This window comes from Marmota flaviventris, chromosome 11, assembly GCF_047511675.1.
Source record: "Marmota flaviventris isolate mMarFla1 chromosome 11, mMarFla1.hap1, whole genome shotgun sequence".
NCBI classification, from domain to species: Eukaryota; Metazoa; Chordata; class Mammalia; order Rodentia; family Sciuridae; genus Marmota; species Marmota flaviventris.
Window position 1 is genome coordinate 18,040,602 of NC_092508.1, and position 20,764 is coordinate 18,061,365.

The window sequence follows — 20,764 nt, forward strand, 5'->3', positions numbered from 1 at the left end:
GTTCACTTATTTGCTCAGAATCCTATGGTGGATTCCATTTTATTCCAAATAAAAACAGTCCTTACAATGGTTTACAAGGTCCAGTTCTTCAGACTATCATAACCTCTCTTTCTTCTTCTCCTTCAATTTTTCTCTCCCTTACTTCACATTGGCCATTTTAGTCTTTGAACACAATGGGCACACTCCTGCCTCAGGTCTTTGTACTAACTAGCTAGATCCTCTGCTTCCAACGCTTACCCACCACATGTCCATGGGCTAATTCCCCACCTCCTTCAAATCTTTGCTCAAATGTCATTTCATCAAGAAGCCTGCCCTGGCTACCCAGTTGAAAGGTACCACCCTTCCCTTCCATCTATGCATTCCCAATTCCTTACCTTACTCTACTTTTTCTTTTTATAACATTTAACATTCTATGATATACAATTTAATATTGATGGTCTTTCACCACTAAAATGTAAGTTCCACAATTTAAGATATTTAAGTATGTTTTGTTCACTTTGTGTTTCAGCAGCCAAGAACAGTATCTGGAACATAGTAGGCCCTCAATAAGTTTGTGTTGATTTACTACTCACCTAGTTTTAGGCATGGTTACGGAGCATGTATGAAAACTTGAGTCCATAGAGTGGTCATTTCGTAAATCTCCATAGCACCTTATACCTGTGGGATCTTTCCCCAGTCATTACAAACTCTTTTTCACCTGGTTACTTAGGTATTCTGCTTCTGATTAATCTTATAAAATTCTACTAGAATTTTCTATATAGCTTAATGTGTGTGTGTGTGTGCGTGTGTGTAGCCGTGGCTTTTAATCCCCATTACCACATTGAAAATGTTCTTATTTCCTGTCTACCTTGAAACCTGCCCATTAGTTCTCTGATTGCATTTATCATACAGCCCATATTCCTTCTCTCTGAATCAGATTCCAGATCATTAAGAATTTGGTCAAGGAACTAACTGATCCCTGCTGTAGACAGTGCCATCCCCATGGGGCGTTAGATCTCATCCCTGTAGTAAGGGTGTTCTTGAACCAGATCAGGCCTGGGCACAAGGAGTTGGCAAGAGTTTAAGGGGTTTAATTATTTAAGGTTTAGATTGTAGGGGACACAAGGTGGGGAGGGAACAGCTGTTAAGTGACCATTAGTTGTAAAATACTGCACTTATATCGTCCAGAAACACATGTCAAGAACTGGTGTTGAGATCTTTCAACAGTCAGGACTACTGGTGAGCAAATAACCAATCACCAGTAAAAGATATACACCTCAACACAAGAACTGGCATCTTGGCTCTGCACACTCTGCATCAGTCTCTTTATCAAGATGGGCTTTTATTTTCATTCTCTTCCCTGCCTTATTCTCCCATAGATCATACAAAAGATACCTCAGTAGATAAGCTCAATGGAAGTGGGAAGATGGCTGATTTGGCAGCGGATCCTTTGCCTTTCTCCCATGTCTGCTGCTCATCCTGCCTTTCTGAAAGGGTGTGTGGCACAGTTGCTCACACCTCATGGGCAGCCTTTTCTTGCATGCTTCCTTAGGTGCTCTTCTACTCTGGCTAGTGGCCTTTGGGGTAGAGTGGGTCTGGAGTCCCTGGGGTAGAAATCAGAGGGCATAACTTTTCCCTCCCACCCTCTCCCTCTGTTTTGGTGGGTGGGAGGGCCAAAGCCTTGACAGATAGTGTTTTATTATCAGCAGGTGTTCTAGATGCCCTGTAACTAGAGCCTAGACTTGGTCCTTCCTTCAGCCCCTCACCTGGGGATGAACCCTCGGGGAGCAGCTCTGTTGCCTAGGGTCAGCCTGGTGTCAGAGCTGCCTGTTCTTGCCTCTGAAGTGACCCTGAGGATAGGGGTTTAGCAAACTCAGTGGGAATCCTACACCCACAGGCCTATGGCTTCCTGAAAGGAAGTGGAGAGCTTATCAGGAAATGCTAAATTAAGTAACCAGGGCATTCTCTCCTCCTCAGTGAAACCTGGATCCAGAAGAGTGTGAGATGTACTGTCCAGAGCAGAGGTGATCTAGGCATTCGAGAATACCTGGACTGTAGCCAGATGTGTGGACAGGGATGCAAAAATTCTGAACCAGAGAACTAGAAGTCCCAGGAAATTGCTCTTAGCCTTAAGCCTGATCACATCTCTTTCAGAGAATTTCCTCCTCATCAGGTTTGTCTTGACTCCTCTGCAGATTCATATTCTTTCTTCAGCCTCCTTCTCCCAGCACCCACCCACAATTCTCCCATAGTACCACCACACTACTGTCCTGAACTGAGGTCTGAACTGAAGTATAGTCAAGCTCTGCATAACATTTCAGTCAGCATTGGTCCACATAAACAATGGTCCCATAAAATCATATCACCTAGTGACATTGCAGCCATCTTAGTTTGTGAGTATACTCTATGATGTTCACAGAAGATGAACTCACCTAATGATACATTTCTCAGAATGTGTCCTTATGGTTAAGCAACACATGTCTATATGTTTTAACCTCCACTTTATTTCTCCCTATACTCTTTTTCTGGGATCTCTTTAATGCTTAGTTAGACCTGTTTAATTTTCTCTAGGCACTGGAGTTAGGGTCATCATTGATCAATTTTAGGTTGTGTCTTCCTAACCCAGCCATAGGTTAGGCCCTGCTGAGAATGAGCATTTTGAGTTAAACTGGTGGCAGATAACTCAGACCTTCTGTCACTTCAGCTTCCTACCTCATAACCTGCCAGTCTTCTGGATCTTCAGGAAAGTGACTTTGTATCCAAATATTTTTTCCTAGAACCTCAGACTCCTCAGAAACCTTGCCTGTCTTTAAACTTGGAGTCCAGTGGTCCCAGGCAGTGGTATGAATCTGGAGACTATGTTCCTCACCAGACTTTTTAATACCTAGACTTTCGGAGTCATTGCTGATGTATTAAACAGTTTCATTTTTTTATTTGGATGTTTGAATTGATTTGGTTTTTACTGTCTTTTAAAATATTTTTAACCTACATTTTTTTTTCCTCTTTCACTTTTTAAAGACAGGGTCTTGCTATCTTGCTCAGGCTTGTCTTAAATGACTGGGCTCAAGAGCTCCATCTGCTTCAACCTTTTGACAAGTTGGGACTATAGGCACATACACTGCACCTGGCTTTAAAGTATTTAATACATACAAAAGACAAGACATAGCATATATAAGGTATAAGAATAATAAACACTGTATGCCCACCACTCAGTGCATCTTTAAATATTCAGTCCCTTTCCTGTTTGCCCCTAGGGGGATTAAACATAGTAGAGAGAGCAGCTGGAGAATCCTGAGAGTTATTCTGTTCCCTTCTCCTCGGAATTGGCTCCAGATTGATATCTATCCAGTGAGAATTTAGGCATCAACCATCCTGAGTTATTTTTGTGACAAGAAAGTATTCAGTCACAGTTTATCCTCCATAGTTTTTCCATCATTAATGAAATTTTAAAGATCTACTTAATATGAATTTTTTAAGTGGAAAATTTCTGACAGCTTTGGTTTCTTCGTCTGGCCCTTGCTATTCTTACCCTCTTGTCCTTGCTTTGCCTAAACCTAAAGATCTATAGTGATTTAGATATTACCGTGGCTTCATGATTGATTGTTCATCCTGTACCATTTGTCTGGCTTCTATGAGATTAATTTATCTCCCTATAAACTACTCTGCCTGTCATGTGTTGCCATATAGGCAGAGGTAGGACAGCTTTTCTTCCTCCCCTGAGGTATTTGACATTCTTAGTATCTTCTACAGCAGGTTTATGGAAATCACAGCAAAGGCTTTACAGATTAAGAGGATAAATACTCTGAAATAAATAATTTATAATCTGGTAGAACATTAATGTAGGTTGAACTTCTCTAATGTGAAAATTCAAAATTCTCCAAAATCCCGAAACTTTTTGAACACTGACACAGTATACATCTAGAAAATTCCACACTTGACCTCATATGACATGTTCTAGCCAACACAGAGAGGCACACTAAAAATAGTGCCTGAAGTTGTCTTCAGGCAGTGCACATCAGGTATATATGAAACATAAATGAACTTTGTGCTTAGACTTGGGTCCCATCCCAAGATATCTATTATGTATATTCAAATATTCTGAAATCTGGAAAAAAATCTGAAACCCAAATCACTTCTGGTAGACTGAAGCATGTTTAATACCTGTTCAAAGAGAAGCAAGGGAGATTAATGCTGAGGACATGCATTCTTCTAACCTGGAGATGAGTTAGGAATTCAAGTGAAGAGATTGCCAGAGAATGTAATTTTCCTGGGGCAAGTTCATACCTATAAAACATTACTTCCCACATGATGCTGTGTCTCCTCACCAGCTTTCTTAGTCGCTTTATTAATTCTAGTAGGTCATTGGCAGTAGTGGTATGGACAGGGATATTGATTGACTGGTTCCTGTGGATTTCCCTCCCATCTTAACTCAGTATGCTCTGATTTTTACTCAAGTCTTTAACTCATCTCACTCTGCAGAACTACTTGATGGCATTGCTTCTGTTCCCCTTTGGTGCAAGTTAAAAGTAGGGAGTCAAAGGCTAGAAAATTTCTGATATGAATGAAGAATTCTGTCTGCTTTCTATTCTTCTCTTAAAGCAGGCTACATATAGACCTGTATCATAGAACTGAACATAGTTTGCTGAACTCATAATCATTCATGTATTTCTTTGTGCCTAGAACAATTTGGCTTAGAGAAGGTGCCAAGTCAGTGCTTCTTGAATGAATAAATGTGTTTGTTTCTGTGGCTTGAGACTTTGTCTCTGATTCTGCTTTCAGGACATTATTTCCTGCAAGCAAGGATTTATTCACTAATTTTACACACACACATTCATACATACATACAAACACCCTTGTTCACTTAATAAAGAATTTGAAACAGCCTTTTTCAATAACTCTTGGAATTTTATTATCTCCCAGCCCTGGAAAAGTGTTCCCTTAGCCTATCTCCAGAGAGTTGGTAGCAGAATATATTTACTAGATTCTAATTCACCATCCCTAGACTTCAGGTTGGCTTAGCAGGAAGCAGCCTTAGGATGAGGTCAGACTTGAAGATGGAGAAGCTCAAACTATGGGAAATGACCATCTGGGAATCTCAGGGCATTGAAGTTAAAAGGTGCTGAGGGGTCAGCCCTTCCAGGTTCATATATTTCATCTCTACAGAACTAAAGGGGCTCTTTCTTGATACCCCACTTTCATCCCCAGCCCGTATGTTCCTTGCCTGATACCCACCATACGTGTCCTTAGAATGCTGATATGAATGGATTTATAAGGCAAGAACTTGAAGAAATGGCTGTGAGGTTGCATTGTCTGCCCTAGCTTAAACCCCACTGAGCTGAGAATATGGGCATCCAGGGCAACAGGAAGAGGAACTGAGAAGTCCCCAGAGTTCCAACTTCTTGCTTTTTTTTTTTTTTTTTTTTTGGACTTGGGAAGAGATGGGCAGCCAAGGGCTCATATCTGTCTGGTTGATCAGAATAGGGTCCTCAGCCAGGATCTGGATAAATGTCCTTCCCAAAGCTGTCCCATGAATATTGGCTATAAGCTTTGTGAGGGCTGTGACCATGTCTCTCCATTCTGAATTCCAGCACCTACTTCAAGGCCTACCACATGATAGATACTCAGCACATATTTGCTGGATCAATGGTTCCTGGGCTCCAGGAACATTCAGCCTAGTGGGGAGATAGGAAGTGAGTAAAAAAATAATTAATTGAAAATGTTATAATTGTTTTGAGAGGAAAGAGTAGAACACCATAAGAGCAAATACTACAGATCATATGGTCTGGGCTAGAGGAAGTAACATTTATTTTATTTATTTATTTATTTTTTAATATTTATTTTTTAGTTTTCGGCGGACACAACATCTTTGTTTGTATGTGGTGCTGAGGATCGAACCCGGGCTGTACGCATGCCAGGCGAGCACGCTACCGCTTGAGCCACATCCCCAGCCCAGGAAGTAACATTTAAATGGAGACCTGAAAGAAGGGAGGAAGCCCACCACTTGGAGAGTAGAGAGAGAAAGATAAAAGAGATGCCCTTGAGTTCCTGGACCGTTAGTAGTAATGCCAAGGAGGAAGTCTGAATGCCTTTTCATCTAGACTTTTATAGGAGATTTGTGGAAAAAGAAGGGCTACTGTCAAATCAGAGTTAGTCTTTTCTCTGCCACCCCCACCCTACTCTGTTGTTTACATATCCAGCTTCGTCTCATAATACCTCAGACCTGGTGCTGTTGACTGGGAATCAAAGACCGTAGTGTGTGGCTGGCCATGAAGAACAATTGATTGTTTATGTGTCTGACTCGCTAGCCAGACTATGAGCTCCTCGAGGGCAGTGAACACTGTTTTATCCTTAGGACACAACATGTTATCTGACATACTTGACAATTTTGTTTAATGATTGAATGAATAATAATAGTTAATATTTATTGAGTACTTCCTATATGCCAGGCATGATAGTGTGTGCATTATTTCATTAATCCTGATAATAACTGCATTATGCAGGTAGTACTATTATTCCCATTATACAGTTGGGGAAACTAAGGCTTATAGATGTGAAGTAATAGACCTGGGGATTTGAGAATTAGCCATTTAACTGCAGAGCTCAGTTGCCTTTAAATACTTGAGATTGCTTGGGATTCTCAAGGGAGTAGAATGAATATGTTACTTATATTATCTCATTTAATCCCTTGTGACAGCCTTAATGCATAGAAATTATTTCACTAGTTTTATAGTGAGAAAATTGAGGCCCAAAGAAATTAAGTTACTTGCCCAAGATCATAAAATAAATATGTTAGGTGGTGGATTTATTTTCAAAATTAGGTCTGTCTGATTCTAGGTGCTGTGGTCTTTCACCACTCCATGCTAACTCCAGCTGTTCAGTCACTGGGCAGGCTCCACTGAATGGACAAGATAAACAGTCCTTTTATTTTTATTTTTTGACACTGGGGATTGAACCCAAGGGTTCTTTACCACTGAGGTATATCACTAGCCCTTTTTGTTTATGTATTTATTTATTTGTTTATTTGATTTTTGATTTTTTTATTTAATTTTGAGACAGGGTCTCACTAAGTTTCAGAGACTGGCCTTGAACTTGTGATTCTCTTGCCTCAGGCTCCCAAGTAGCTGAGATTAAGGTGAGCACAAAACAGTGCTTTTTTTAAAAAAAATATTTATTTTTTAGTTATAGGTAGACACAACATCTTCATTTTTTATTGTTATGCGGTGCTGAGGATCCTTTAAAAGCTTTTCAGGCCTTTTGAGAGCCTGAGGGTCTATTCCTAAGAGCAAACAGCAAGGAGAATAGGCAAAGGAAAATGGGAGAGTAGAGACTTTTTAAAAATCCTTTTAAAATTTGAGCTATAATCCACATGCCATAAAGTACAATTAAAACTATACATCAAGAGTATACAATTCTGGGGTTTTAATATATTTATGAGTCTGTGCAACAATAACCACTTATCTAATTCCAGAACATTTGAACACCCTAACAGGAAGCCCTGTGCCCATTTGCAGTCATTCTGCATTCACACCTTTCCCTAGCCTGTGGAAATCACTAATCTATCTTCTGTTGCTGTAGATTTGCCTTTTTTGTGTATTTCATACAAATGGAATCCTACATTATTACATAGTCTTCTATGTCTTGCTTCTTTTACATAGCACTATGCTTTCCAGCTATTAAAGCAAATATCAGTACTTCATTCCTTTTCATGGCAGAACAATATACCATTTTGATATTCAGCATTTTTGTTTATTCATTTATCTGTTGATGGACATTTGGGTTCTCTCCACTTTTTTGGCTTTTATGAATAATGCTGCTATGAACATTTGCATACACTTTTTTTTCCTGTATTGGGGATTAAACTCAGGGCCTAACATATGCTAGGCAAGTGCTCTACCACTGAGCTGCACCCTCAGCCCATGTGTACACATTTTTGTGTGAATACATGATTTTACTTCTCTTGGGTATATACTTAAGAGTAGGATTTCTGAGTCATGTAGTAACTTTTGAGTTTAACTTTTTGAGTAACTGCCTGTTTTCTATAGTGATTTATTTTTTGAGACAGAGGCCAGCTTCAAACTTGCAATTCTCCTACCTCAACCTCCTGAGTCTCTGGGATTACAGGAGTGTGCCATCATACCCTGCTATCTTTTGTTAATATTTTTTTTTCTTTTTAGGCAGTGCTGGAGAATTGAACGCAGGGCCATGTCCATACTAGACAAGTGCTCTACCCCTAAGCCACATCCTCAGTCCTTTTATTAATAGACTTATAAAATCAAAATACAAGACACTATAGGAAAATACTCATATTATAAGTGTCCTGTTTGAAGAACTATAGTTTTGTAACTATCCAAACCAAGAACTAAAAAATTTCCAGTGCTCAGAAGCAAACTATTCCCTCCCAGTACCTACTACATCCCAAGGGTAAACACTATCCTGACTTCTAGTAAGATCATTAGTTTTGCTTATTTTTGAATTTTATATAAATGGAATCATATGATATACATTCTTTTGTGTGTGACTTCTTGCACTCAACAAAATGTTTATGAAATTTATCCATGTCACTGTGTGTAACAGTATTTATTAATTTTCATTTCTGTATACTATCTCATGGTTTGTCCATTTGTGTAGGAATGGGCATAATGAATGGAATGACAGGGTCACAGATATGTGATCTTTAGATTTAGTTGAGACTGTCAGACCACTTTCCAGAGTGACATGTCAATTTATACTCACACAAGCAATATAGAAGTGTTTGGGTTGTACCACATCTTTTCCAACATTTGATATTATTTGCTTTTTCTGTTTAGTTATTATGGTGACTGTATAGTGATATTCTATTGTGGTTTTAATTTTCTTAATGACTCATTTTCAAGTAATTGATGTAATATAGATACAACTAAGTCTTTTGCCAGTGTTTTATTAGGTTACTTACGTTCTTTGTCTTTTTTTCAGAAATGGGTATTGAACTCTGGGGTGCTTTAGCCCTTCCTTCCTTCCTTCCTTCCTTCCTTCCTTCCTTCCTTCCTTCCTTCCTTTCTCTTTTCTTTTTTTTTTTTTTTTTTTTGTTGTTGTTTTTGAGCCAGGGTCTCATTAAGTTGTTGAGGCTGGCCTCAGTCCCTGGAGTAACTGGGATTACAGGTATATGCCACAATGTCTGACTTTTTCTTCTTGATTTTTAGAGTTTTTTAAAATATATTTTGGAAGTAAGTCCTTTCATTGGTTATTTGTATTTTCCTACACTGTAAGTTACCTTTTGCTCTCTTAATTGTGTGATTTTGATGAATAGAGTTTCCTAATTCTAACATAGTCCAATTTATCAGTTTTTTCCTTTATGGTTTGTGTCCTTTTCAGAATTCTTTATTGACCCACAGTCATAAAGATCAGGTCCTTATTGTGCATGCATGCATGCATATATTTGTCTGTGTTTGGGGAAGTGATGTGTCACCCTATGGAGCAAGATTTCTCAGGGCCTAGAGGATACTGTGTTACCCTACAGAAAGCAGGCAGCAAGCCATGGGGGAAGGGAGCCCTTGAACCCTGCCATTGGCTGTGTTCCCAGCTGTCAAGCGTGTAATCTGGAGTGAAAGAGAATCTCCTTGGTGTGGAGGTCCTCTAAATCACCTCTGTGCCTATAGGCCCAGCTGACTGTCCTCTCTTCTCCATTAAACCAGGAAAAAATTGAAATCTGCACAGAGCTGATAGCACAGGGAGGAACCACGAGAGCCTTCAGAGCCACAATGCCTGCCTCATAGCTGCAGTTTTCTTTTTGTCATTAAACCTGATGCATGGCCAGGTGCAGCGGCACACACCTATAATCCAAGCGACTCTGAAGGCTGAGGCAAGAGGATCATAAGTTCAAAGCTAGCTTCAGCAACTTAGCAAGGCCCTGAGCAACTTAGTGAGACCCATCTCAAAATTAAAAAAAAAAAAAAAAAAAGGATATAGTTTACTTGTTAAGTGCCCCTGGATTCAATCCCCAGCACCAAAAAGCAAAACAATATAACAACAAAAAAAACCCTGATGCTTTTTTTCTTTTTGAGTCTACCACATTGTTTCGTTTCCATTTGGGGAAAGGCTGTTAAGGTGGCAGGATTTGAGAGAGGTGCTAAACTAATGTTCAGACTGGCTATCCCCTTGCTAGGTTGGCCAGAGTTCACTCCCTGAGCCACAGGGACAGGAGCTGCTTGTTCTGAGGGAAGGAGTGGGAGCAAAGAAAAGAAGAAATGAGACTTGCTACTACTCATTCTGAGGGGTTCTGAAGACTCATCCCCCCCAGGAAACCACTTTCGTCCCGCGAGCCCCTTGCCGCTCATTAGCTGCTCTCCAGACTAGAAAGCCATGGTTTGTGCTGGGGCTGGGTGGGGCTCTGGGGACAGTTTGGGCTCTGGCCCTCCAAAGGGGAGGGGGGTGGTTATGGAGCGAGCAGAGGGTCACAGCTCAGTCTGTACCATTTGCTTGTCACCTTGAGAAGTTCCACCTTGTCTAGCAAAACCTCCTTTCAGAGGCAGCCACCACAAAGGGCTCTTATGAGAGCAGCTGCCCCTGCCCCCACCTCCACTTCCACTCCCTTCACCATTATTTTTCTTTGGGGGCAGAGCTGAGGGGCCTTCCTGCAATGACTCTGAGGGGCTGTGCTTCTTTTAAAAGGAGATTCAGAGTCTAGAGCTTCCCTGTACCAGAGATTCATTTTGGATTTTCTGGTACCCTTGGAGGCTACACAGGAGTTAAGAAAGTCTTCCCTTCTCCAGAAGCAGTTTTGTCTTTTCCCTCTCTCAGCTTCTTAGGCCATTCGGAGATGTACAAAAGGAGGTGAGAGCTATTTTGGAGTACTATTAGACCTCACAACAGGGACTGACCTCTTTATGAGCCTAGTGGCAGGAAGGAGAAATGGACATGTCATGGGGTGGTTCTGAGAGGCAGTCTAGTCAGTGGTTCAAGTGGAGGTTCTGGAATTCATCTTCCTGGGTCTTCAACTTTTCCATTCTGCTGTGACCTTGGTGGAGTTACTTAACTCTTTGAGTTTTGTCTTCTCAGGTTTAAATGAGGATGATTTTAGTGCCTAGGGGGTAGAATAACTATGGAGATTAATAATAATGATAATGAACTAAAATGCTTAGCCTAGTACCCAGCACATAGAAAGCATTAAAAAAAATGAGTTAATCATGGGACTGGGGGTGAACTTAGTGGTAGAGATCCTGCTTAACATGTGTGAGGCCCTGGATTAAATCCCTAGCACCACATTTTTTAAAAATTGTAATTTTTTTAGTATTATTTAAGCCTTCTGTTTGGGTCCACTCCTTTTATAGTATCTTCCCTTTTCCCCGCTCTTCTGGCTGTACATCTTGGGAGCTAGCTAGGCCTCAAACTGAACCAGAAAAATCTGAATAACGTGGGCTGCATTCAGACCATTTTGAACTCTTTGCCTGAGTTAACCTTCTATTTCCAGCCTTATGAGAGAGAGACAGGACAGCAAAATTATCTCACTCTGAAGGGAGGCCACAAAGAAAGTGATTTGTTGACTTTCTTAGATTTGTTGACACACCCACTTACATGGACAATTCAGCTTTCCTCCATTCTCCTACTTTATTCTAGATTGGGGGGAGCAAGGTGGGCCATCATTTAATTAATTTGTAAGGTCCCTAAATTGTCATTAATTTGCAAGTTCTCTAAACACAGATTACATTCAGGCTTCTCTTTGTTCTTTTTTGTTCTATCTCAGCTCTGAGTGAATGCTCAGGAATTCTGGCTAATTATGGAGGTCAGTGGTGGCAGGCCAGAGTGGTCAGGAAGGCCTTATTGCAGGCACAGACCCAAACAAAGCTAAGTCAGACCCAACACAGAGCAGTGTCAGCTGTCTCAAGGGTTTCATGCAGACCTTCAAGGGCATATGGCTTGTGTGCTTAGGATGCTGTGTTCTCGTCCACATCACCAAGGTTTCTATCAGTGAGCTGATAGTGGGGTACTCTGAGAGGGACAAAACAGAGGGACCCCTCATAGTTGGACCTTGCCTGAGACTCAGAAATTGCTCATCCAATGAGCTGCTATGGAAACCGGAGTAAGGAGAAAGGAGAGTAAGCGTGTTATCTTCTAAAAATCTAGATGTCACCGCCATATCACTGTCCTTTGTCCTATTTATGTTTTTCTCTCAGACTCCGAGGACACTGTGAGATTAATTCTATCAAACACCATTTGACTGTTAACTCTTTGTAGAATATATCTGCTGGTTATGTTTTTTCTATTTTTCAAAGAGCCCAGGGCTGAGGATGTAGCTCAGTGGAAGAGTGCTTGCCTAGCATGTGGAAGGCCATGGGTTTTACACCCAGTACCACACATAAAAACAACCCCCTACACACACCAAAAACAAACAAACAAACACTCCAAATATCTCTTACAGAGTGCATATGATTTACAAGTGGGACTAACACAGCAGAGCCATTCCACAGGCTACAGCAGGAAGCTGGAAATGGTGGTAAGAAAGGACCCTGGTTGAGCACTGTTGGATAAGTTGGGCTACATAGAATACTTCTGCTGAAAATTTGTGGAAAGCAGGCTGTCTGTGCTTTGTGTGCTCTGGAAAGAGTTGTAGCTTTACTCTTTACTATTGACCCTCTCCCCATAGGAGGGTGAAGAGAATGAAGGAGAAACCTCGACCTCTTGGGCAGGTCCTAAGAAGTGGGAGAATAAGCTGAGCGCAGTGGCACACACCTGCTATCCCAGCAATTCAGGAGGCTGAGGCAGGAGGATTGTGAGTTCAAAGAAAGTCTCAGCAACTTAACAAGGCCCTAAGCAACTTAGCGAGACCTTGTCTCAAAATAAAATACAAAAAAGGATCTGGAAATGTTACTCAGTGTTTAAGCACCCCTGAGTTCAATCCCTGGTCAAAAAAAAAGGAAGTGGGAGAATAAGGAGATCTTGGAGAAGCAACAGGAACTGATGTGGGGAGGTAAGGAGACATAACATACACTGAACAGCACCCTTAACAAATGTCTCATGAAACCTTCAGTGTCATGAAAGTAGGTATTGGTCCTTTCATTTTTCTGATGATATAACAGGGCCTAAAAAATGTTAGTAATAGCTGGGGATATAGCTTTGTTGGTAGAATGCATGCACAAGGCTCTGGGTTCAATCCCCAGCACCACCAACACACATACAAATTCTAGAAAAGGTTAGTAACACAGCTGGTAACTGACAAAACCAGGACTTAAACCCAGGCCTTCTGATACAGCAGCCTTGCTGCTCTCTGCTGGAGATGGAGGGTAAGCTTGAGTGGTGATAGTTACTAGGTAGGTTTTTCCTGACTGCCAATCTGATCCGGGCCTGGATTAGTCCATGAATTGTTCCAAGATCATATTCTTTGGGATGCCAGTGGAGAAAAGTTGACACTGGGACCTCCCGCTGGTTTCTCTATGTATGTAGTCATTGGGGCATTTCTTGATCCAACTTGGTGCAGGACTAGGGCCGAGCAAGAAAAGTATCGGCATGCCTTGCAAAGGGAAGGAAGATCTCTTTCCTGGATACATAGCCCACTCTCTCATTTAATCTTTTCACAGACTCTTTGGGATGTACCTCTTATTAGTCTCAGTCTTCTCCTTCCTCCTTCCCCACTCCCTCTTTTCTCTCCTCTCCTCTCTCAAAAAATAAGACATTACGTATATAACTTGCCCAAAGTGTCATAGCTAGCAGATAGAAGGCCTTAGTTATAAATCCACATTTTTTTGAGACTCTAAAGCCAGAACTTAAAGCTTGTTTGGTTCTTTTTTTGGTGTGTGGGGGTTAACTAGATATTGAACTCAAGGGCGCTTGACCACTGAGCCAGTCCCAAGCCCTATTTTGTATTGTATTTAGAGACAGGGTCTCATTGAGTTGCTTAGTGTCTCGCCTTTGCTGAGGCTGGCTTTGAACTCGCTATCCTCCTGCCTCAGCCTCCCAAGCCACTGGGATTACAGGCATGCACCACTGTACCTGGCTGTTTGGTTCTTTGCAAAGAATTTCTCTCCCAGTTCCTGGATATTGCTTCTCCTTTCTCTTTGCTCTCTCCCAGTATTGGTTCGGTTTCCTTCTGACTCTCACCCTTTCACTAGGAAGCTGGGTCTGTGTTGTGGAACAGGGCCATGAGACTATCTTTGATTTAAGGATTTTGTTTAGGTTTCTAGATTATCCCTTTTTACTATCTACCTGTGCCTGACTCCTCTCCTGTCCTATACTCAGTCCATCAGCTTGAAGGTATGTTGTCAATCCCTTAGGATCCATTCAGAATCTCACCATCCTCACTGCCTCCTCTGCTACCACTGTGGTCCCAGCTGCCTTTTTGTTGTAGCCAGGTTCCTCCTGCCAGGTTCGCCTGCTGCCTTTCTTGCCCTTTTACACTGAGCCATCCTTTTGAAATGTAAATCAGATAATTTCACCCTTCTGCTCATCAGCACTAATGGCCTCCTGTCTTATAGAGTAAAAGATAATATGCTACATTACCTCACAATGTTAAATAAACACACAGATGCACTTTCATATGCCTGCCATGCTCTTCCTCTGACAGGATAACCACCTAATTTATTGTTCAGATTGAGGAACTTCTAAGAGATTTAAAAAAAGCTTTATTGATAATTAAATTGGGGAACAATAAGCATAAACAGGAACTTTCTCAAGCACACTAGAAATCTGGTCACTTGACTCAGTCTCATGGATCATTCTCTCATTTTCATTTAGGTCTTTATGAAATGCCACTCTCTTGGTGAGGGCTTGACCTCCATTAAAAATTGCATTACAGGGTGTGGGGAGTGTGACTCAGTGGTAGAGCAGTTGCCTTGCATGCACAAAGTCCTAGGTTCAGTTCCCAGTACTGCAGAATGAATGAATGATTGAATGAATGAGTCACATTCCTGTCCCTAATCTACAATGCCCTCACTGATTTATTTTTTCCTCATGGCACTATCAGTCTGACAGAGATTGAGTTTTGATCAGCTGTATGTTTTTGTTGACCTCCCCTCTAGAATGCAAACCTCAATTCCCTGCAGGGATTTTTATCTTTGGTTCTCTATATGATACCTCCGGTCTCCACATAGTCTTGAACACCATAATAAATGATCAGTGCATGTATGTTGAATTTGAATAGGTTGTCAGAGGGGAGGACATGTTTCTTGAACAGTCTTTTCCTAAATTGTTTTTCTTATTCCTTTCTATTTATTTTGGCAAATCCTTTGGCAATTGAGACCATAGAAGAGTTTTCTATCCTAAGAGAAGCAATAATGAATATTACCATGATACCCTAATATGTGGACTCTCTAAGGAGGGATGTTTGAATCCAGACCAGCATATTTGCAAGAGGGAAGAGAGGACTTCTTACCTTTAGGGAAGCGATGTGTCTGGGGCCCTGTCCTGGAAGTCATGATACTGTGACTGTCAGTGCCAGGGCCTTGATCTGTGCCAGAACCAATTACCTACTCAGTGGTCACTTGCTTTCCCTTGCCCTTGGTCTCTTAAATCTGTTCCCAGATTGAGACCCATATTCATAAGGTGAGCAGTATATCATGTTGAACTTTTCCTTAGCCAGGATTCTAAAGGTTTCTTTTCTGAAACATTCTCAGAGGAAAGAAGAGATAAGACATGGGGTGAGAGACAGAACCCCCCCCCCCCCCAGATTAGTTGAAAGTGGTCATTGGGACTCCTCTGGACTGACTTGTTGAAGATGGATTGCAGTAGGGACAAGAAGAGGAAATAGTGCCCTGCAGGATTTCTATAACTCTGGTTTTCCTAAAAGTTTCTGATATGCCTGAACAGCAGTGAGCTGGAGACAGGAGAGTAAAATAGGTCATAGAGATGTGCACAGAATATAGCCCTTATGGCTTTTGAGAAGTCATGATACCACAAGTCAGTATTGAAGAAGTACTGAGTTTAAGCAAATGTAGCCAAGAGTCTAAAAAGGGAAACCTTGAGGAAGCTCCTGATTCCTCATTATAGTTTCACTTATTTTGGAGCCAAAAATCTTAAGCAAAACAGTTGTGTGGTAGAGAAAGTCACTTTGCAAAATAAAAGGAAATTCCCTGGTGTAACCTTAATTTAGAAAACAAAGTCCTTTGCAATCTCAGCCTTCTAGTCGCATTTCCAGGAGACTAATCCATGTCCTATCTTTTCACACCTCTATCATCACTCAGAGTCTAACTTTGCAAGGCTTACCTTGATGTGACCACCTCTGAAGCTTTTCGCAGGCCTCTCAGTCAGAAATTATCACTTTCTTCCCTGGGTTTCTCTTGCCCTTTGTTTGTTACAGCAAATTATTTGAAAAACCAGACCAAGCAGCATGTATCTGCCTATCTCCTGAGTGCGAACATGAGCTCTTAGAGGCCGGACTCTTATTTATCCTTGTATTGACCCAAACCTTTCTGAGCAACGACCAGCTGATGCATTCATTCCCTCTCCCCCTGCTCCTGTAGTGCCTCACACATAGAATCCAGTGACTTTTTTTTTTTTTTTTTGCTGGCTAAAATTGACTCTGGTTTAATCAAATGAATGGGTTACACAGTAGACTAACCTGACTCTTCTTCCCCTCCCACTCTGGGCAGTGACCCGCTTGTGGCTGGTACACCGTGCTCCTGGCTCAGTCATACTTACCACAGGGGACACTGTTTGCTTGGCTTAGTCTTGACTTCAGCATTGTCCCTTTGATCTCTGCCGCCTGCCCCACCTTGCCCCCACCATTGTCCTGCCCTGGGAACTAATGTTTCTCATTCCCAAGCTCAGACCTCCCCACATCTTTTCCATGACACATTCTAAGATGACATCAAGAAATTAGTTAGGCTGGGGAGTAGCTGCAGTGGGTTTCAGGGTATGGCCTGTCAGCCCCCAAGAGTTCTAGTTTGGACCAGCTCTCTCCTTTTTATCTGCTCACTTTTTTTCTTGTCAACTTAGGGATGGTATAAACTGTGATGTGAAGGGTTTCCAGTTGTGATCCTGGGAGAACTTGGATTGCCATTTTGACGAAAATCCTTCTGTTAAGAGAAGTAAATAGGGGAGTGATTGTATATGTGCCCTGAAGCCAGTCTGCCTGGATTCTAATCCTGCTCTACCACTTACTAGTTGTAATCACAACTCAGCCAAATGGGGTCATACTAGTGACCCCATTCATTCATAAATAGTTATTGACACCCCCCACTCCAAGGTTGCTCTGGATGCTAGGAAAATAGTAGTGAAAAGATGAAAATGAGTTAATACATTTAAATTACTTAGAACAGTCCCTAACATGTTGTAAGTACTCAGCAGATATAGTAATATTCTGTTCCTAGTACTTAGAACAGATGCTTGGTTGGGATAACCTTTGGGAGCAACTGAAGGACCAGATCTCTCTGAGAAGAGGAGAGATACAGGAAGGGCTAAGTTAGGTTCTAGATTTGAACTTAGGTCCAGGGCAGCACTGGCTTGAATGGCCATTTTTTATTTCTTCTGGCATTTCATTTTAAGGTTAAATACATGAACTGGGTAAAGATATTCCTGGAAATTTTATGAGTCTGATTAGTTCTATAGAAAGGGCAGGAGGAAATGGCCCTGGACTCCTAGATTCTGCCTAGTCCATTTGTATGGACACATATGCCCACCCAATGGTGTATGAACAGCCCTGAGAGAGGCTAGGCTTCTTGAACAATGTGATGGAGAGCCTAGAGACTGGAGGCAGGAGAGCAGCTGTTTGCCTCTCCACTCCCAGGATTCTCTGCCTATAGAATAGAGGACCTTGTTTTGGAGGAGGAAGTGACTTGGGGGTTAGAGAGCTGAACCTGAGAAGGAGAGTGAGGTGGGACAGAGGTGGCAAGCCCTGATAGTTTTCCTCCCATTTCAGGTCATTATTCCTCAAGGAATGCTGCTGAAGATGTCTAGTGTGACAACTCATAGTGTGATTATTGCTAGAGGCAAAGTTTAGACCCAAGGATACTGATTCATTGTCTGTGGTTTCCAGTGAAAGTCCAAGCCTTACTGAAACCTGATGTTACATTGCAATAAAAAGAAAGAAAGAAAGTCCAAGTCTGAGATAGTCTTTATGGAGGTAGGGTTGGAATGGAAATGAGCGTACTATTTCTTTAGCTACACCCCACTCTGGGAAAGATCACTACAGTCCTGACCATGGGTCAGCACCTGTTCACTGCTTCTCATACTTCCCTTTTTCCATTCTTTTCCCACAGGGGATTTTCAGAAATGAATGCCTTTATAGCACAGAAAAGGTGTCTTGACATGAGATATGGGCCAATCTCATGGGCCAAGGAGTCTTGGGTTGGTTCCCATGTGAGTCGCTGGCATGGCTGCTCTTAGGGACCTGCTCCCTTGGCTGGGAACCATGACAATTGGCGTACACAGGGACAGATGAAGTAGTTCTGGGCCCATTCCAAGATTCTGAAGTGCAGCCAGGTTTGGAACCACTGGATACCATTCTCTTTCATCTCATTTATATTATACTTTGTTCAGTCTTTAGCCATTACTTCAACTCAGTTCACCTTAGTATATGAAACTAGAACTAGGCAAAGCATTTTGCCGTGGATGTACATCCCTAGTTCATTACATAGAGAAGTAAAGATAATATATTTATATCAGTGTTTCTCCACTTTTTTTTTCCTCTTTATCACCTCCCTTTTAAGACATTTTTTCCCTAATAACCCCCTCTCAGGAAATTATAATGTCAGTTATACCAAAACTCTGTAATTCTACCGTATATATACCTTTGTAAGATCCCTTAAAAGAGTAACTTTTTTTCATCCCTCAAAAACAATTTTTTCGTCTTCAGGCTGAAGATGTACTTCAGTGATAAAGTGTTCGCCTGGCATGTATGAGGCCCTGGATTCAATTCAGACCATGAAAATAATATTTCCCCCCACTGAGGGTGCATAGATTATATAAAACAGCAAGCAGCCCTCCAAAGCTGTGCCGGCTTCGTTTCCCATCTCCTCTAACTGGCATCATGGCTCCATAATTTTTTCTTATTTCTCAGTTCGTCAATCCATTTTGCTCCCTCTCCCTTCTCCTGGATTTAGTCCTTTTTCTCTTTCTAGCGTAGAAAGTGTGGTTGTAAATTTAGGTAAGATAGTGATTTGTAGAATTCAGAGACAACTTAAGGAAGGTGATTTCCTAAAACAGCTGAGAGGTCATTCCTTTGGAAGAAAGATTCTAAAGATCTTTGGAATATTCATGGAAAAAACATAATAAACCTAATGAATGGAGGAAATAAATGCCTAGAGTTGCCTTTCAGAGGAGAAGGTCTCCCAAGAATTCTTATCAGTAGGCTTGATATGGATGTGCTATATTGGATCTAACAATTTTATTTAAATTCATTCAGGGAGGGTTGATGTGAGTTCTGTCATCTGGATGTCAGATTCCTTTTCTCTGGCCATACAGTGACAGTGTCTCCTCTCCTCTTGTAGAAGCTACCAGAGGCATGCAGAGTTGGTAATGGCAGGCCCTTTGTCATGCATCTGCAGAGTCTGTATGTGGCAGTCACCAAACAGGAGGTCCAAATGGGACAGAAGCATCAAGACACTGGTGAGTAGCCTCAGACATACCTGGTCTGCCTAGGGTTAGAGCTGGGGTGAAAGTTTGTGTTGCCCAGTATGATAGCTCTAGTTACATGTGGCTTTTAAAATTTTATTTAATAAAAATAGGGGCTGAGGTTGTGGTTCAGTGGCAGAGCACTTGCCTCCCACATGTAAGTAACTGGGTTTGATCCTCAGCACCACATACGAATAAATAAACAAAATAAAGATAGTGTGCCCATGTATGATTAAAAAATTAAAAATAAAATAAATTAAGTTTCATTTCCTCCTATGCTCTAGCTACATTTCAAGTGCTCAGTAGCCATATGTGGCTACCAAGTTGGATAGTGCAGATACAGAACACTTCCCTCACTGCAGAAAGTTCTCTTAGGTGGCACTGGCGTAGATGCTTAGGAGTGAGCAAGAGAATCAGTGGAAAGGTTAGTTTCCCTAGTAAGAGACATCAGGTAACATAGAGAGAAACAGTTGGCTCTTTCGTGTTAGGAGTACTCTTATCCTGCCTGCTGAGAGTGGGCCTGAGAAATCTTTGTAGAAACAGAACAGAATCTTCTGAAAGTCAGCTGAAAATTGGATTGTGGCTTCTCTGTTAATTGATAGTACCAAACTCTGGCCTTTATCTGAATGTTTGGTAAATGCTAATGTCCTTCTAGTAAGACGGCATTTCTCACTATCCTTTCTTGATCCTTCTAGTTTCAGGAGATGCTCATACCTCAAGCAGCACCTTCCTTCAAGCTACTGATAACCAGCTTCCAAGTCAGCCAGAACAGCCAGTCTCTTCAGCACCAGCCCTCTCAATGCTTGAAAAAGAGCCCCTGGTGAGTGGCAAGTAGCTTCTTGGATGGCATTCCATGCACTGAAGGAATTGGCCCCTGTAGCCCTCGAACCAGTGGTCCTTACAATTGCTGCCTCATTGATGCTGTTTCTATATTATTAAGGGATATTTGTGAGCAGACTTCCAAATAATGGAGAGTTCTTGTCTTTCACATCTTCCCTTGCTGTCTCCTCTCTGCCATTCTTGTGCTGAGTGATGAACCTTGACTCCTTTTCACCTTAACCCACTTTAGGTAATGGTCTGTGAGGTTGTTCCTGGAGGAGAAAGAACATGTCTTATATCACATTTAGTGCCTGACACAGATTTCAAAATACCCATGTCAGACATTTCAAGGAGGCCTCATCCTAACCAGGAGCCGGGAGAGGAAGAAAGTCCCTTTTCCGATGTCAGTGGGTCTGTCTCAAAGCCTCTATTAACTTGGGTTCCTTTT

The 20,764-nt window shown here is 41.6% G+C and overlaps 1 protein-coding gene across 3 annotated transcripts in view; it reads left to right on the forward strand.

The window, feature by feature from the left end:
- Positions 1–20,764, forward strand: part of Nhej1 (non-homologous end joining factor 1) — an 88,370-nt gene that overhangs the window by 59,011 nt on the left and 8,595 nt on the right. For all 3 annotated transcript variants that reach the window (XM_027942000.2, XM_071619608.1, XM_071619607.1), the window contains 2 exons: positions 19,374–19,491; positions 20,193–20,317. In XM_027942000.2, the coding sequence (XP_027797801.2) occupies positions 19,374–19,491; positions 20,193–20,317 (243 nt within the window). The remainder of the gene's footprint in view (positions 1–19,373; positions 19,492–20,192; positions 20,318–20,764) is intronic.